The sequence below is a fragment of the Astyanax mexicanus genome, unplaced genomic scaffold (genome assembly GCF_023375975.1).
Source record: "Astyanax mexicanus isolate ESR-SI-001 unplaced genomic scaffold, AstMex3_surface scaffold_31, whole genome shotgun sequence".
NCBI classification, from domain to species: Eukaryota; Metazoa; Chordata; class Actinopteri; order Characiformes; family Acestrorhamphidae; genus Astyanax; species Astyanax mexicanus.
The window spans coordinates 1,185,536-1,200,578 of record NW_026040041.1 but is presented as its reverse complement, the minus strand read 5'-3'; the positions used below and the strand labels follow the sequence as shown (position 1 = coordinate 1,200,578).

The window sequence follows — 15,043 nt, the reverse complement described above, 5'->3', positions numbered from 1 at the left end:
CCCACACCACTCACAGTGCAGTCTGACTGTCAGAGCACACACACACACACCGCTCCACCAACACACTGCTAATGAATCACACGTGCCCACAGCCGCCGCTGACTGACCCCGCTCTGTATTTACAGAGCAGAAGTATTAATATTAATGTGTCTTCAGTGTGACACGAACAGAAACCCCTTAATTTAACTCACACAGTCTCAATCATTCACTCACCTCATTCACCACACAGCCTGTCCCTCACCTCCTCCACAGTGTCTGCCTCTTTATAAAAAGCTAAATATCTGTTGAACCATTGAACAATTTGTCTATGATAGGTTTAAAAATAAAGAAAACTTAAGAAAACGTAAAAAATAAAAATAAAATAAAACAAACTAACTAAAAAACGTAGAATTACAGTTCCGGCTAACTGCTGCTCTTATAATAACATTTAAGAACATGGCAAAAAACTAATTTATGTAATTCACTTAAAAATGAAGTTACTGTAAAAAAGTGACGTCCTATTTAAAAAGCAACAGAAGTTGTTCATTTTTAACATTTCTAACACATTTATGGTGTTTTTTACTCACTTTTTTCTCCCCCACAATCCTAATCCTTTTCAGCTTCAAAAACATGTATTATGCAAATTAGGCGATGACGTCATTTAGCGACTTCTAGCGACTTTTAGGACAGCCAATAGCTACTTCCTTACTGAGGAGTTGGCAACACTGCGTGTGATTGGGGAAGAGCGGAGGGGGAATGGGTAAGGGAGCGGTGTGTGTGTGTGTGTGTGTGTGTGGAGGAGATGAGGTGGAGAGAGAGAGAGAGAGTAACGCACAGTGACTTGGATAAGTAACTTTAATCTGATTACTGGATTGGAAATAGTAACGCGTTAGATTACTCATTACTGAAAAAAAGGGTCAGATTAGAGTAACGCGTTACTGACATCACTGACTTTAACATTGTACATTCTTTTTTTATCTTATTGTATTTATATGTATCGTAATATTTTATCCTTTTGGAACTTTGTTTACTATACACACCTGCTGCTGGATGTCTAGAATTTCCCCTCGGGGATCAATAAAGTATCTATCTATCTATCTATCTATCTATCTATCTATCTATCTATCTATCTATCTATCTATCTAAGTATCTATCTATCTATCTATCTATCTATTATAAGTATGTATGTATGTATCTATCTATCTATCTATCTATCTATCTATCTATCTATCTATCTATCTATTATCTCTATCTATCTATCTATCTATCTATCTATCTATCTATCTATCTATCTATCTATCTATCTATCTATCTATCTATCTATCTTCACTCTGCACTTAGCTGGGTTTAGCATGGGTTTAGACTGAGGGGAACCAACACTTTAATTAATTATTTCTCTTATTTTTCTTGTGTTTCCAATAGAATTTAAAACCCGTCCACCTGCTCAGCTAATCGTGGGGACTGGTGAACATATTGTCCTTAAGTGTGAATTGAACACAGATAAAGTAACAGCAACCGTCAAGAAGAATAATCATGAACTGAATTTGGTGCAGGGGAAACACACTCTTAAACAAGAGAAACGCACTTTTAAACAAGAGAAACCCCCTCGAGTGGAAATATTATTAAGCTTAGAAATCCTGAACGCTGAGGAGGGAGATGAAGGGAAGTACACCCTGGATGTGGAGAACGATTCGGGTAGGGCTTCGTGCTCCATCATGGTCATTGTTGGTAAGAATGACTTGTTTACTGCATTTCTCATCAAAATACTCGGCACTATTAAAATTGCCGTATTTTTCACACTATAAGGTGCACTGTATTATAAGGCGCACTAACAATAATCGTCTATTTTCATGTCTATTTTCATACATAAGGCGCACTGATTATAAAACATTTTCATTAAATAACAGGTCTATACTTCTTCAGTGTTGCAATGTCAATTAACATAATTCTGGACATATTTCACTCATTTAAACATTCCAAAATGTGTTCAAAATGTTCTTTTTATAAACGCTCTACTTATATACTTATATACTTATATAATGTGGGGTTTAATTCGAGCTCGGGCTCAAAATGACAGTTTATGGGTCGTCAGGCTGGATATTTTGGGCCCGATTAAAGCTCTAATTCATTCACAATATCTCAGAAAAAATTCCTCACCATCATTTTTGTTGTTTTAGCTCGGCCACTTGTTTTATTTTCGTGTCACGACCAACCAGGCTACAATACATGGCCAGTACATCGATTTAAACCAGTTTCTGCTCATTTTTTCACTTTTTTTCCCCAGAACAGGTGGAAGGGAAAGTTTAGCTGGTTCTGGTTCGAGGAGCTGCGGTGGAGACTAGCTCGGCTGAGCATTGAGATCGCAGTAGGGAGGCAGTAATCAGGATATCCAGCACAACAGAGCGCCGTGTACCAGATTAAATCGAGGTCAAAAAGGATCAACCAGATTCATATACAACGACGCACTGTCAATTCTTGAGAAAATTTAAGGATTTTAAAATACGGTATAACAAATGGAGCCCAGGAGCCATAAATAAAAAAAATGAAACTGAATGAACGATTTTGCAGTTTGTGCACTCTATTTCTTTAATAGTAGTACAAACGAAAAACAATTATTTATATTAATGTTAATGTATTAGTGTTTTAATTGTATGTTTGTACTTATATTTTATATTTGTCTTCATACAGTTCTTTTGTATGTGATGCAAACGCTTAAATGTTTGGCTTTTGACATGTTGAACTGTTCAGCAGGAACTGCAAAATCAATCGCTCAAATGAACATTAAAGAAATCGTGAGCACAAACTGCAAAATCGTTGAGATTAATTTAGGAAGTCATTCACTTGAATAAACGAAAATGTGTGCACGATCTGTAAACCTGCTCCCTCAGTTTTATTATTTTTTTTATGATTCCTAGGCTCTGTCTTAAAAAGAAAATATCAATAAATCAAAGTATCACAAGATCATGTTTTGCAATATTGTAGCGATTTTTGTGACGCCAGGTAGAGAGGAGTGACGCGAGCCTAGTTAAAAATACAGACAGGTTTATTAGCAGGAAGGCTAACAGACCCTGCTAACAGAATAGCCAGGCAAACAGTGATCTCACAGATGACAGAAAACGTAGTCAAAAATACAGTCCGAGTTCGTAACCAAGAAACAGTCCAACCATACATCAAATCCGAAAAGGGCAAAACAAAAGACAGAAACCGATAATCCGAAAACAGGGTCGTAACGAGAAGGCAAAAACAAGATACAGGAAAACGCTTAGTATGTAACATGAGTTAGCAATACCTCGCGGTGTTTGTTTACAAACTGCTGCCTTAAATACCGGAGCCAGATAGAGATGAACCGGAACTAACTCAGTACACGGGAGAATCAGAGCGTCGGAGTGTAATGCGATTGGGTGAAGACGAACGGGTGCTGTTGACGTCATAATCAGTGGGATTCTGGGAAATGGAGTCCGACAGCGTAGAAGGAGACTGAGGCGGCGTGACAATTTTCAAAAACACAGTATTGGTTATTAATTATTAGTTTACATTTGCACATATTACACAGTGGATTATTCAATGTTCATTGTAGTGTGATTAGGTCCTACATAAGCAAGGATGATGTTTCCACAAATCAATCAATCAATAATGAGAATGATTTTACTTTGACTTTACGCTATTTGAATTTATTGATTTATTGTCTACCGATGCATTTCTTACAGGACTCAAGCCTTGGAGAGCTATAACAGAATCGTAAGTCCACGCTAATCATTCAATATACTTACATTGGCTTAATAAATAAAGTGTCAGAGTTTCTTACATTTTTTCATATTTTCACTGATCAGAGATAAACTTCTGTTTAAAAAACAACTATGCTTTCACGTTTACAGGAGCTGGAATTCTTTTTAGAGGCGCTTTTGCCTCCCTAAAAATTGTCTGCAAAACCCCTGCTTCCATGTGTTTAATCCCGGATTAAACGATAGATGTAGTAAAACAACCGATAATCAATTATAGCATTAATAAAATACGGAATAGTTTCACACACTGTGTAAATTCTAAAAAAAATTATCAATTTTTTTTTTCAGACAAGATGAAATGTTAAACAACTTGAGAAAATATAAGATCTGTAAAAAAGTTCCAGAGCTTCGTTTTCTCCTGCATGGACCAGTAGGAGCAGGAAAATCCAGCACCATCAACACCATCAACAGCATTTTTGAAAATCGACCGTATTACCTCTCTCTGACTGCTGCAGCGTCTGGTAAAAGTTTTACTCTAAAAGTGAGTACTGTCCTCTCATACACTCCTTTAACTCCAAGGGTGTAAAAAGTATTCACATTCATTACTCAATGTATATATGTATAATAAATAAATTTGTTTCACTGTATATAGCTGCAAATTTACAAATAATATATACATTTAGAGATTGGACCTGTTTGTTCACTTGAGATCTATTTTTGTATAAATAAAGCCATATATATAATACATATTTCATATAATGTATGTTTATACACTAATAATTTATTTGACACTTAAATTGAGAAAGAGCTGGAATTCCCATTATTATACTAAAGTAATATCAACGTTGAAATGTTGAATCAACATAACGTCCTCAACCTTCTGCCTTTTGAATTAGCATTTTACCTTTCATCACCATATAATGTGTAAAAACAGTTGGATGGAGGAATGAAAGTGTTTTACCTCTATTTGCAGTAACTGCTTTTTAATTTAACACCATGTTCACGTTCTATTAGTTTAATTGTTTTTGGGGTCAGATGTTCAGTAATCAGATTGATAGTGGTGGTGGGTATAAACTTTCTTTATACTCAGATTTACTACAGTGATGAAAGATATTTGTTAACACTGTTAACCAGAGGATTTTCTACTTTTAGTGAGCTATGGTTTATTAAATATCAACGTTGATTCACTTTTCAAAATCAACACTAAATCCAACGTTGATTCAACCATTACATCAACATATATTAACGTTCATCATAAACAACTCAGAGAAACCCACTGTATTTCACAAAGAACAAGAAAAAGAGGATTTCAGTGAAAGGAGAGATTTAACAGTCTGGTTGGTTCACTTTCAGTATCACAAGTTCCCCATTGGAAGTGGGCGCTCTGGACGAGTACCCTTCGCCTTCTATGATGTAATGGGTCTAGAAGAGGGAAAAAACGAAGGAATGCACACTGATGACATCATCAGCGCTTTAAAGGGACACATACCAGAAGACTATGAAGTAAGATTAACATTTTTGCAAAACACACACACACACACACACACACGCACACTCGTAAAACACTATCGGTCCTAATCTGATCGAGATATGGTTTCAGTTTGCTCACAATGTAATTCCAACCTCTTCTCCACTTTTTGGGTGGTTTTGTGAATTTTGATAAAAACAGCCTAGTTTAGAAAACTGTGTTTTAGCAACTGAAAAAAAAACTGTAATAATAAAACATTTTTTCATATGCACTCCCCTCCAAACTTTTATTTCTGTTGTAGACTGAAAACATTTGAGTTTGACATTAAAAGATCAACATCAACATTTCAGCTTTTATTTCCAGATATTTTTTACATTACATTACATTACATTACATTTGGCAGACGCTTTTGTCCAAAGCGACTTACAATAGTCAAGTACAATGTAAAATAAGTTTAAAGGTAAAACATATTTGGATAGGGATAAAAGGAGGTCAAAGGGGAATAATAGGATAGAGGAGTGAAGGAGGGGAAGAAGGAAATGAGGTTAGAAGTAGTTAGTGTGTTAGAGGTGTTAGGAGAGTAAGTGCTCTTTGAAGAGCTCTGTCTTCAGGAGTTTCTTAAAGATAGTGAGAGATTCTCCTGATCTGGTAGTAGAAGGTAGTTAGTTAGAGGTGTTAGGAGAGTAAGAGCTCTTTGAAGAGCTCTGTCTTCAGGAGTTTATTAAAGATAGCGAGAGATTCTCCTGATCTGGTAGTAGAAGGTAGTTAGTTAGAGGTGTTAGGAGAGTAAGTGCTCTTTGAAGAGCTCTGTCTTCAGGAGTTTCTTAAAGATAGCGAGAGATTCTCCTGATCTGGTAGTAGAAGGTAGTTAGTTAGAGGTGTTAGGAGAGTAAGAGCTCTTTGAAGAGCTCTGTCTTCAGGAGTTTATTAAAGATAGTGAGAGATTCTCCTGATCTGGTAGTAGAAGGTAGTTAGTTAGAGGTGTTAGGAGAGTAAGAGCTCTTTGAAGAGCTCTGTCTTCAGGAGTTTCTTAAAGATAGCGAGAGATTCTCCTGATCTGGTAGTGGAAGGTAGTTTGTTCCACCATTGGGGAACTCTGTATGAGAACAGTGTGGATTGCTTTGTGTGAATGTTTGGCAAAGCGAGGCGACGTTCACTGGAGGAGCGCAGCGGCCGGGAGGTAGCGTAAGCCTTCAGGAGCGAGTGCAGGTAGGAAGGAGCTGTTCTGTCGTCACCTTGTAGGCAATTGTAAGAGCTTTGAATTTGATGCGAGCATCAACTGGTAGCCAATGGAGCTCAATGAGCAGCGGGGTGACATGTGCCCGTTTTGGCTGGTTGAAGACCAGACGTGCTGCTGCATTCTGCATTTGGGGTGGTTTTACTACACAGGCCGGGAGGCCAGTTAGCAGGGCATTGCAGTAGTCGAGGCGTGAGATGACGACCGCTTGCACCAGGAGTTGGGTGGCCTGTTGCGTCAAGAACGGTCTAATTTTTCGGATGTTATAGAGCGCAAAGCGGCAGGACCGAGCAACTGAGGCCACATGGTGCGTGAAGGAGAGTTGGTCATCAACCAGAACACCCAGGTTCCTAGCAACCTTTGTCGGCGAGAGAGAGAGAGAGAGTCGATGCTTATAGAGAATTTGTGTTAAAAAGATGGTTTTGCTGGTATAACCAGAAGTTCAGTCTTTGAGAGATTTAATTGAAGGTGATGCTCCTTCATCCATGAGGATATGTCAGAGAGACACTGCGATATCCGTGCAGAGATTGAGTGATCTTCAGGTGAGAACGACAGGTATAGCTGGGTGTCATCCGCAAAGCAATGGTAGGAAAATCCGTGTGAGCGGATAACCTGACCAAGAGAGGTGGTGTATATGGAGAAGAGAAGGGGTCCCAGTACCCAACCTTGGGGAACCCCAGTGGATAAGGAGTGGGCTGAGGACAGCTGTCCTTGCCAAGACACCTTGAACGAGCGCCTAGTGAGGTATGATCTGAACCATGACAGCACATTGTCTGCGATCCCCATGTTTGAGAGTATAGTTAGGAGGAAGTCATGGTTGACTGTGTCAAATGCGGCCGAGAGGTCCAGCAGAATGAGCACTGAGGACTGACCTGCAGCTCTGGCAGTTTTCAACGCTTCAGTCACAGACAACAGAGCCGTCTCGGTAGAGTGTCCTTTTTTGAACCCAGATTGGTTCTGGTCCAGAAGGTCATTCTGGGAGAGGAAGCCAGAGACCTGATTTAAAACAGCTCTTTCTAGTGTTTTAGAGAGAAAGGGTAGCAGTGAGACCGGTCTGTAGTTATCAACCTGGGCGGGGTTGAGAGAAGGCTTTTTAAGCAGTGGTGTCACATGTGCTTGTTTGAAAGCAGTCGGGAATACACCAGAAGTTAAAGAGGCATTGATGGTGTGAGTGATAGCCGGAATGATTGCAGGTGCGATAGTTTGCAGTAGGTTTGAAGGAATTGGGTCAAGCGGACACGTAGTAGGACGGCTACGCGTTAGGAGAGCCAGTGTCTCGTTCTCAGTGAGAGGAGTGAACGAGGAGAAAGCAACGCCTTCGGTGGAGGGACACCGGGCAGTAGAGGATGCAGTAGGACTGCTACATTGTGCATCAGTAAACTGGTTGCTGATGGCCGCCACTTTGCCAGTAAAGAATGAGGCAAGTGTTTCAGCAGTAAGGCATGTAGCCGGAGGAGGAGGCAGAGGGTTGAGTAGTGATTTAAATGTAGCAAATAGTTTCCGGGAGTCTGTGAGAGAGCAGAATTTATTGTGATAAAATTCAGCTTTAGCAGTAGTGAGGTTGGCTGAAAAAGAAGCCAGGAGCAGTTGGTAATTTTTTAGGTCTGCTTGTTTTTGGGTTTTTTGCCATTTTCTTTCAGCAGCTCGGAGTTTGGAGCATAGTTCCCTGAGTGTGTCATTTTTAAGCCATGGCTGCGGTTTGTTTGAGCTAATGGCTCGAGATGTAAGAGGACAGAGGTTGTCCAAACAGGAGCTTAGTGTGGAGCAGAGAGTGTCAGTGGCATCATTTACATTGAGTGATGAAAATGAGCCTGGTGGAGGCATATTGTCAGTCACCAGCGAGGAGTAGTGGTCTGCTGAGAGATCTCGAAGATTTCGGCGGAACGAGACCATAGTAGGAGTAGCTGTGGGTTTATTTGAAACATGAACATTGAGTTTCATAAAGTAGTGATTTGAGACGTGCAAAGGAGTGACAGTTAGAGAGTCGGTGTCACAGTTACGAGTGAAGATCAGGTCTAGATGTTTGCCAGCTTTATGTGTTGGAGGGCTGGGGACCTGCTCCAGTTCGAAAGACTGCATGAGGGATAGGAAGTCTGTGAAGCTGGTACTGTCATGGTGGATGTTCATATCCCCTAGAATGAGCATGGGACAATCTTGCTCAGGGATAGAAGACAGTTGCATGTCAAGTTCATGCGTGAATTCGCCCATTTGTCCAGGAGGACGGTAGAGAACAATAATGGCAAGTTTTGCTGGAGTATTAACCAGTGTGGCATGATACTCAAATGTATTGAATGTGTTTCAATACATGAATGTATCAGGACCAGGTGTGTCCTGATACATTAATTATACATCTGGATCTGATACACAGTTCAGAAGATTCAGCACCTTCTGTTTAAACCCACCCATTTTTGACTGTCAGGTGTATTTTGTTGCCCAGGTGTGTCCTGATACATTAATTATTCAAACAATAAGCACTGAGTTTCAGATTTGGATTTTATCTGTTCAGACTGAGTATTTATAGTTAGAGGAGTAACCAGTAATATTAAAATCTGAGAGATATGAGAGTTTATGGGAGAAAAAACAAGCAGTTGCAAGGCTGAGAGAAGCTGGAAAATCAATCAGAACATTAGAGCACAAATATTGACCATTGCCACAATAACTGTTTGGAATGTCCTGAAGAAGAAAGTCATCACTGGTGTATTAAATAACAGATGATGAAACAGGTAGACCAAGGAAAACCACAGCAGATGATGAAACAGAAACAGTGTGAGTTCTATAAAGAAAAACCCTAAAATAACAGTTAGTAACATCAGCTCAACCTCCAGAGAGCAGGAGTGAAGATATCTCAATCTAATGCTCACAGAAAAAAGACTTCATGAATTCAAGTACAGAGGATTCAGCAGAAGATGAAAATCAGTATTAACCAGAAGATAAGGAAAGCCAGGCTGGAATTTACCAAGGAGTACCATATTTTTCGCACTATAAGGCTTATCGGTTTATAAGGCACATTTTAAGCAACACTAGTAAGGAACAGGGGTGTCATCATGTTTCCCCTCTAATTCAGCAAACAAACCAGTAACTCTTCAGACGAGTCAGACGAGCTCTGGTTTTTAATCTACACAGATTTCTTTTCTAAAAATGCTTTATTTGAGTGAATAAAAAGTGCTTCTGTTTATTTACAGAAAACTTAAGATTCCCAGATTTCCAATAAGGCTGGATGCAGCAGCATTAGCATTAGCAGATAACCCCTAAATAGAGCTTAGATTCTCTGCCCGAACCCGACCTGGGCCGAGATTTCCCACCACATTCCTCGGGCCGGGTTCGGGCTCCAGAAAATAGTCTGAGATGTAGGCGTCTGTTTTTTAATTATATTTTTATTTTTAAATAAAATAACGAAAACTGAAAGTGAAATTAACTAATTTATTTATAAGCGCTGTTTTCACTCCCGCAGTTCTACAGTGGGGGTGTTGTGCCGATTCTGTCCGCGAAGCGGGAGTCAGATTCAGCAGAGAGTCGGATTCGGCACAAGCGCGGCGGCACCTCGCGGTCCGCGGTGTTAGTTGTAAGCGCTCGCGCTAGCCACAAAATACGACAGAAAACACTGAGAAACTGCAGAATTATGTATGGGACTAGAACATGACCACAAGGAGATAAAAGAGAACCTTCACCTGTGAGTAGCTCACATCAGAACACGCAAATCTCTCTCTCTCTCTTTGTCTCTCTCTCTCTCTCTGTCTCTCTCTCTCTTTCTCTGTGTCTCTCTCTCTCTCTCTCTCTGTGTCTCTCTCTCTCTCTCTCTCTCTCTCTGTGTCTCTCTCTCTTTCTCTGTGTCTCTCTCTCTCTTTCTCTCTCTCTCTTCTCCTCATTCAATCAGCCCGGAAACAGACAGTGTATGGTTCGGGTTGGGTTGGGTTGGGTTGGGTTGGGTCGGGCTTGGGCAGAACGTGCACGGGCTCGGGCTGGGCCGGGTTGGATTTTTTGGGCCCGATCTAACCCTAATGCTGCCTTACTGCCGCCCAACAGCGCTACTCTGAGGAACCCTGAGTGTTCTGGTTAGCCAGGGTGATATTAGCTAGCGGTTCGTCCCACATAGCTTGATTTAACACAGTAAATGCGCAAGCTGTAGGCCGATAATACTGACTTCTGAACAGCCAAAAAGCTAGAGCTTAGCTGGTAAAGCTAATGCTGTTAGCAGCAGACTATAGGTCGATAATACTCCCCTCTGAACAGCAAAAGAGTTAGCGCTTAGCAGATAATGCTAATGCTGCTCCAGCAGTGCTAGCCAGGGTTAGCAGCAGGCAACAGGCTGATAATACTCACTTCTGCACCGTGAAAGAGTTAGCGCTTAGTGCGCTTAGCGTTTAATGCTAATGCTGCTCCAGTCTCGGTGCTGGAGAACTAAACTGAATCTCCTGTATAACTCTGTACTTCAGTGGAGTGTCTTTACTGCTCCTTAATACCTGACTGATAAAATTTATACATAAGGAGCACCGGATTATAAGCAGCTCTGATGATTTTTGGGAAAATTAAAGAATTTTAAGTGCAGTTTAAGTGCAAAAAATATGATACAGAGAAAAGTCTGTGGACTAATTATAGACTGATGAGACAAAGATGAACTTTTACCAGTGTGATGGAAAGAATAAAGTTTAGTTTTCATCTTTTTACATTAAACCCAAATGTTTTCGGTCTACAGCAGAAATAATGGAATTGGTCTCACTGTTCTAATACTTTTAAAGGGGACTGTATGTAATAAAAAATGTTAAAACACAAACATAACGTCACCAGCTACTGTTTCTCTGGCTTAGTTTCAGCCACATGCAATGATTAAAGAGGACAAGAGGTACATCAGGGACCCCACTCTCAGAGATATGATCCACTGTCTCGTGAGCGTTGTACCTGCGGCTACAGTCAAGCTAATGTCCGACTCCGTCATTAATAAAATGAAGACTGTCAGAGCGGCGGCGAGCGCATTAGGTGAGTTCAACTACAACTACAGCAAGCTTTTTTTTTCAGATTTTATTATTATTATTTTGAATTGCTTTTATTATTACTATTACCGCTATTTCCATATTAGGTCGACGCTGAACTAAAGATTCTGCATTGCTTTGTGTGAATTACTCAGACGCTGAATAGTTAATATTATGGAGATAACAGCTTGAAGATGAATTTTGTGCAGCTTACAGAAGGAAGAGGTTGAGATAAGGGACCTTCCAGGATTTTGGTACATTTCAGGGGTGATCACTTCTGAAAATTTGTTCTTCAATTTGATCATTTTTAGTCATATATTTATTAAATACAGGTAACAGACTATCAAAAAGTTTGATTCGTCAAGCTCAGGTATCAAAGCAGTTTTTTAATTAGATTATGTAATATATTTGGTAACTTACAGTAACAGGGTTGTGAGTAACAGGGTTGTAAATCTAGGCTAAGTTGTGGTTTACCCCAGGAACAGATGCTAACTGTAAAATTTAGCTATGTATACAAGATCAAGGACAAACATGGTTATATAAGTATATAAAGTAAATTTTGACTCTACTCATTATTAGTCTTACAGTATGAGTAACAGGGTTGAGTTCACTGAGAGACACACACAAGCTGGACAAATTTGAAAATTGTTAGAGCACTTACTCTTGGTTTTGCCATGTGGGCAGAAAATGTCCTTGTGATGTCACTTCCTTTGTGCCAGTAGACTTTAAATATTTTTAACTCTTTCTCTGCAGGTAAAATTCCTTATGGTTGAGCGCATGTTGTGGGCACAACTTTACAGCATAAAAACTGTAACATGCAAAACAATGTAGACCAAAGAAGTTGTTTTCATAAGTAAAGGAGATGCAGATCAACAATATACAAGAGGAAGTCGTTTATTTAGAGCTTAGTTTAATTGTTAAATTTGCCAAAGGAGTTGGTCACCCAATGTGTGGAACAAGAGAAAACGGCCATTTTTTGAGGTGGTCCAAAGGTATTCGGTCTTTTGAATAATATCTAAGGAGCTTATTTTTCCAACAAATTTTACAGTTTGTCTTATAACAAGTACATTTCTCACAGAAAATAGTCATTTAGATATTTTGGATATGTACACTTGAAATTTAAGTGGTGGGACAGGAAATGTACCAAAATCCTGGAATGTCCCGTATGCAGATCTAGAAGGTGGAGTGAAAGAGTCCACTAATGTCCACAAATGTCTCCTTCCTGTCCTGCAGGAATGCCTCAAATGGTTTTCATGACCAAAGTGGACGAGGCTTGTCCCATGATAAAGGACGATCTCAGCAAGGTCTACCAAAGCAAGAAGGTCAAAGAAAAGGTAAGTCTTTGATCTTATAAAACACTTTTAAAGACTTTTATCTTACATCGTACCTGATAATATAATAAAGTGGGCGTGTTTTAATGTGTGTGCAGGTGCAAGAGTGCAGTAACAGGTTAGGCGTTCCTATGAACTGCATTTTCCCTTTGAAAAACTACCACGAGGAGACCGTTCTAAATGAGTCAGTAAACCTCCTGATGCTGGAGGCTCTGAAACAGATCGTCACCGCCGCCAACGACTATGTGGAAAAATGTTCCGGCAAGAAATCCAGCAAGGGAAGTAGAGCATGGCACTGTTTTGTGTAGGTGCATTGGGTTATTTGTATTATTATTAATAGTATTACAGGACTTCTGCTTGGCACCCAGTAGGCCTTATGTATGGCCATGTAGAGGACCTGGGTTTCCATCTCTTACCATGTCTTGTCAGGCGAGCCCCTATGCTACAAAACAGGAACGTAGTGGATGATTCTCCTGCAAACTAGCTAAATCAGCTTATACTACACAAAATATTATCCATGTGTATCTTTGTCTTTAATCAGAGTTACTACTTTGTCTACAGAGCAGTGGCATGATGGGAAATAGTAATCAAACTGCGTTTTTTTTTACATTAAACTGCTTTAAAGGGGACATGAAACACTTCAAGTATTTAGTATAATTCACAAGATGTATTTTCACTCTAACAAATTTTATAAGTTTAACAGTTGTCAGTGAAGCGGAATTAAAATAATGAGCAATCTAAATGTCATTTTTTTAAGTAAGGGCAGCGCCATCTTGTCCCAGCGCTGAAAGTGACGTCACGAGGTTGGTTCTCGAACGCCTCACTACTATAATCTATGAGAATACCGTAATTTAGATCCTCAATAGATCATAAAATCCAAACCAAAACTCAATGCAGAGCGGGGGGCACTTTTGTATTGCCCCTGTGTGTAGTAATACTGGGAGTAGTGAAATTTAATAGGGTGAGGAATGAGAAATATTCACTTTCACTTTCATACCTTCAGCGGGGCTCGCAGCGCTGAAGCGTGAGAATCCTCCGGTTAGCTGCAGGGCTAGGGGTTAGTGGCGAGCACTTTCTAGACCAGGACTATGTGAAGGAGAGGGGTTTGAGTCGGGAGCATTAGCGCCGGATAAATAAGCTGAAGTCCGAGGCTTTTTTCCTCCGTTTTTTATTTTTCCTCTGATCAGCTGAGATGTACAGACCGTCCCACTGAGGCTAACTTTACTACGAGAGCAGCAGCTGTGAGCCGAACGGAACGAGAACACCGCGCTCACCCAGCAGAGCACCGAGAGGTACCGTTACTGAAAGTCTAGATAAAATGAAAATTAAAAAAAAACATAGCTAGCGTTAGTGTAGGAGCCAAAACCCACATTTGAGTTTTTTCTGATATCTCTTTTCTTTTTCGTTGTGCAAGCCCATTTCTGTCTCCCTCTTGTGGCCAAAGGGGCCACTCATCTATCCTTTATCTACAGGTGATGTTACCTGAGAAGGTTTGGCCAGAGCAGGAAGTGATGGTCTTTGACCTAACAACCGAGCCATACTACCAAGCCAAAGAATCTTTATTTATCTTAGCAATCCTGCTTTATATGGACTTTATATAACTTCAGAGTTTTGTATCATATTTTACTTTCATTAAATCTCTCAATATTTTTGGACAACATTTATCTGGACCCTATTTACTTGGATGTTTGAGTCAACCTCTCCAGCTTGGCCACCAGTGGTTATCAATAGGAAAACAATAGGATCACAAAATAGCCATTACAAAAAGTCAAAGACCCCTTCCAAACTCATGGATGCCATCCAGTGAGCTGAGCCAACTCGAAAAAACAACCTGTGGATTCAGGATGGGAAAGAGATATGGATGGAAGTTATGGAGCACAAGTTGCTGAACGTTTGAGAGCATGTGGCTCGCTGGTGCCTCCAAGACTGCCAAATCCGAACCAGAAGAGGAGAAGGAGGAGGAAGTAGAGGTAACGGCCAAGGACAGCATTTCACAAGTCTCTCAAAGGTCCCGTGGGTCCAGGACATCTACAGTGGCATCAGCAAGAATAGTTGCGGAAGCTGAGAGAGCTGGACTCATGGCCAAGGCTGCAGCATTGAAGGAAATGCATGAATTGGAGGAACGGGAGAGTGCACTACAGAGAGAAATGCGAGCATTAAAGCAGAAACGTGATGCTCTTGAGCTGAGAACACAGTTGGCCGTCTCAACATCCAAACTGGCAGTTCTCAAGTCTGCTGAGCAACAACAAGGAGTCTTGGTGTCCAGTCCAACAGTGAAACCACCCAGTGAGGAGCTGCCAAGGAGTCCAATCACAGTCACACCAGCAACAGGCACGCAT

General features: G+C 40.4%; 1 protein-coding gene across 1 annotated transcript; it reads left to right on the top strand.

Annotated features, from left to right (window-relative positions):
- Nucleotides 1–4,059: 4,059 nt before the first annotated feature.
- Nucleotides 4,060–13,239, top strand: LOC125780427 (interferon-induced protein 44-like). The gene is made up of 5 exons (XM_049472710.1): nucleotides 4,060–4,242; nucleotides 5,055–5,204; nucleotides 11,212–11,380; nucleotides 12,607–12,707; nucleotides 12,803–13,239. The coding sequence occupies exons 1-5, from the start codon at nucleotides 4,060–4,062 to the stop codon at nucleotides 13,010–13,012; spliced, it is 813 nt and encodes a 270-aa protein (XP_049328667.1). The 3' UTR covers nucleotides 13,013–13,239.
- The last annotated feature ends 1,804 nt before the right edge of the window (nucleotides 13,240–15,043 follow it).

What these genes read in the sequence shown, in the direction of transcription:
- LOC125780427 (XM_049472710.1), top strand. Translation starts at nt 4,060, where the DNA reads ATGTTAAACAACTTGAGAAAATATAAGATCTGTAAAAAAGTTCCAGAG. An exon ending in ACATACCAGAAGACTATGAA is followed by an intron (nt 5,205 to 11,211) that starts GTAAGATTAACA and finishes TCTCTGGCTTAG; the next exon opens with TTTCAGCCACATGCAATGAT. An exon ending in AGCGGCGGCGAGCGCATTAG is followed by an intron (nt 11,381 to 12,606) that starts GTGAGTTCAACT and finishes CCTGTCCTGCAG; the next exon opens with GAATGCCTCAAATGGTTTTC.